We start from the raw sequence: 3577 nt of genomic DNA, 5'->3' as shown, positions 1-3577 counted from the left end.
GTCCCGGGAGCACGGGGGTCTCACAGGCAACACCGTGCTCCTTGCACCCTTGAAATAAGCCTTAGAACTGGGGAACAGGGGCCACACGCGCGTACACTTAAGTGGCGTGGTGCTCGGATGTACCAGCAAAGAGGACGGGCTTTCGGGAGCAGTGGGAACTCAGGATATTTTTTGTATTTTTTCGCTGGGGGCAGGCCTGTTTCCCTGAATTTGGCAATGGCGGGGAAGAAGCAAGAGTCACTGTTATCAGGGTCATCCCAGAAAAAATTTGAGCTTTTCTAGCGCTTACGTATTTTTAGGGGTTCGGGAGAAACAAAGTCAAGAGTTTAAAAAGTTGTCTCAGAAGCCTACATTTAGGTTGATCTCTCCCCCTCCCCCGGTTTTTTAAACCTAAGGAGCTGTAGTAATTTTCTCGGTAGCTTGAAGGATGGCAGGATGTTTGTTGTCTTTTCGAAGGTTCCCCCCACTTCTCCCCTGTGGTGTAACAATTTTTTAAAAAACATTTGCATAGTTTTGCAAAACACTTTGGGTTTAAATTTTCTTCTTTGTACAAACTTGCAAGGTTTATTGTGTTCTAGAATCCAAATTAACAAACAAAGTCTCGGCAATATAGTGATTTGTACAAGGCAAAGACTGGTTTCTATTTTTTGAGGGGGGAGACAGTCACGCTGTGTAGTTTTAGATTGGCTTTGAACTCACTGTGTAGCCCAGGATGACCTCAAACTTAGCATAATCTTCCTGCCTCAGCCTCCCAAGTGCTGGATTACAGGTGTGAGCTACCATGCTCGGCTGAACTGGTTTTCTGACACCAAGTGTAGGAGCCCTCTTCTCACTAACCTCACACTTGGAGCAGCAATACTAATTGTATGACCCAAGGCCAGTCATTCTTGCTTTTTGGACCTTGGTTGCCTCATCTCTAAAAAGGAGATCATGATACCGGCTTTGCTCACTGAAATAATTATGTCACAGTCATACTCCAGTAGAGAAGGTGGCACTCACTGTAGCTAATTTTGAGCCCTTAAATAAACATATTTTGGCATTGGTGAGAGAACTAGCCTCTCCTGCCTCCTCTTTAAGATTAAGCCCACTCTGGCAACCACCTGTGCATTTTGACCACAGCTCTTATCCAGTAAAGAACCCCTCCTCCTTCGTGGGAAAAAGTCCACAAAAATGCCACCAGAGTGTCCGGGAGAAAGACATTTGTCAAGGATGTATTGTTCTGGTGATACTGTTTGGCCTCACGTAGCACCCGAAAGCTGGCTGGCCCAGAAGTATCTTCTGACATTTCTGCATAAAGGGTAACAAGGTTTTTTTGAGTGATGATGACATTTATCAACCAAAGATAAGGAGGTTTAAACTGAAAAAGTGATAAAAACTGTTTCTTTTCCCTGCTGTCTTTCTTTTAGGGTGGCTCACTTGAATCTTTTCCCAGTAACCCAGGTGTGTCCTCCCTGCATAAATCTGTGCTCCTGCGTTGAGGGGCCTCTTTATCAGGTTCAGAAACATTTCCCATGCATCCTTTGAGACAGTTGTGTTTTTTCTCATTGATTTGAAGCAGGCATTAAACTTGTCCAATTTTGAAAAATTGCTCTTGTTTACAGTGACAGGTTGGTATGTTTCGGTTTTGGGGATGGATGAGAGGATCTAGGCAAATTTGTTTTCTGAGGTGTGGTCTTGCTGTGTTGCTAGGGTTGCCCTAGAACTCCTGGGCCCCAGTGACGTCCAGTTTTCCTGGCTCAGCCTTTGGAGTAGCTGGGACTGCAGGCACCAGTAACCACTGTGGAAAGCTTTGGGGATTGGTATTTTAACATTCTCGCCTTACCATTAGTGTCAAGACCAAGGTCTATAATTAAACAGATTGAGAAGTAATCATTAATGTGTTCTCTCTTACAGGTGACAGAATTGGTCCTTGATAATTGCCTGTGTGTCAATGGGGAAATTGAGGGCCTGAATGACACTTTTAAAGAACTAGAATTTCTGAGTATGGCTAAAGTGGCATTAAGTTCACTGGCTCAGCTTCCCAGCCTAAATAAACTTCGGAAAGTAAGTGGATTAACACGTGAGCATCATGGTTTGAGTGCCTTGGGCTGTTATGTCTGGTTCTTGGCTAAATGAAAATACCATTTTGCCTGTTAATTAGAAATTTTAAAGTTTCTAGAGATAAGAGAAAGAGTTATACAGGATTTTAGAATCAGCTCTAATCTTGGATTTAACAGTTTAAATTTATTATTGGAATTGCTTTTGGTACAAATTTGGATTTAACATCTATCAAATATTTTTCTCTGCACTTGATCTTAGCCAAAAGGCCGAGAAGCAATTCGGATATTCTTCTCTGAATAAAAAATTTAAATGTAAAACAACCAGAACCAAAACTAAATCAGGAGCACATTGTGTAGAGATTCTAATTATTATTTGACAGATAGAGATGGCAGTCTGGAGTTAAGATTTGTAGTGACGGTCTCTTGAAGTCAGAAAGGATGACTATTTTTTTTCTTCAAATTGGTACTCTTTTAAAATCCTGCATCTAACCTAAACTTCTTTGTTCTGTTTTCTGTCCATGTTAAATATATAGTTGGAACTTAGTGACAATGCAATTTCTGGAGGCTTGGAAGTTTTAGCAGAAAAATGTCCAAATCTTACCTACCTCAATCTGAGTGGAAACAAAATCAAAGATCTGAGTACAGTAGAAGCTCTGGTAAGTGGAAAAGTTTGGTCTCTGTAGCCTCAAACTCTCTGTTCTCAAACTTCGAGATCCTCCTTCCTCAGCCACTTGAGTGCTGGGATTATGGGCCTGTGCCACCACACCTGGCCATTTCATTCTTGAAACTTTTGAGATAATTTTTGTTGTTGTTGTTCTTTGAGACAAAGTCTTGCTCTGTAGATCAGGCTGGCCTTGAACTTGCTAACCTCCTGCTGTAGCCTCTGAGAGTTAGGGACAACAGGTGCCCACCATGCTGTCCCGAAGACTTGTTTTGCTGGGATTGTACTGGGGCTTCATGCATTCTAGGTAAGTGCTCTGCCAGTGAGCTTCCCCCAGCCTCAGATGAAGTTTTAAAAATCACTGAGAAATACTATTTCATCCTCAGCTTTAAGAGTTGACTGTCTGGTTTCAGAATTTTAGCTTTTGTTGGATTTCCATCTTGATTATTTTTTGTTACTTCATTATGTGTTCTCTTGGTTTTTGATGTGCTAGAAAGAAAAGACAATTAAATGAAACTGAAGATTATTGTTCTGGCTTTTAAGGAGAAATTGGGAGGAGGTTGAAATTGTTGAAAATAAGCTTGGGTATGGATTTAAATTGAGCATGATATTGTTGCCTATTTATGTACACATTCAGTTAATAGAAATGTCAGTGCCTACTAGAAATGAGGTACTAGAATTAAAACAGTGACTAAATGGCAGATGCCTGTAATCAGTTACTCAGGAGGAGTTACTCTGAGGCAGGAGAGTTGGGGGTTTGAATTTAACCTGGGCAATGTAGCAGACTTTGTCTCAGAAATACAAAGGGTTAGGCCTGGGATTTAGCTCAGTGGTTTCGCTGCCTGCCTTGCAAGTCCCTGATTCTGCCCCCGACCCA

At 41.7% G+C, this 3577-nt stretch overlaps 1 protein-coding gene across 2 annotated transcripts in view; it reads left to right on the top strand.

Annotated features, from left to right (window-relative positions):
- Positions 1 to 3577, top strand: part of Anp32e (acidic nuclear phosphoprotein 32 family member E) — a 31497-nt gene that overhangs the window by 15767 nt on the left and 12153 nt on the right. For both annotated transcript variants that reach the window (XM_033758133.1, XM_010616385.3), the window contains exons 3-4: positions 1894 to 2043; positions 2573 to 2695. In XM_033758133.1, the coding sequence (XP_033614024.1) occupies positions 1894 to 2043; positions 2573 to 2695 (273 nt within the window). The remainder of the gene's footprint in view (positions 1 to 1893; positions 2044 to 2572; positions 2696 to 3577) is intronic.

Source organism: Fukomys damarensis, unplaced genomic scaffold (assembly GCF_012274545.1).
Source record: "Fukomys damarensis isolate Sample0158 unplaced genomic scaffold, DMR_v1.0_HiC HiC_scaffold_33, whole genome shotgun sequence".
In the NCBI taxonomy this organism is placed as follows: Eukaryota; Metazoa; Chordata; class Mammalia; order Rodentia; family Bathyergidae; genus Fukomys; species Fukomys damarensis.
The sequence above is the reverse complement of the archived record's forward strand: the minus strand, read 5'-3'. Positions and strand labels throughout refer to the sequence as shown.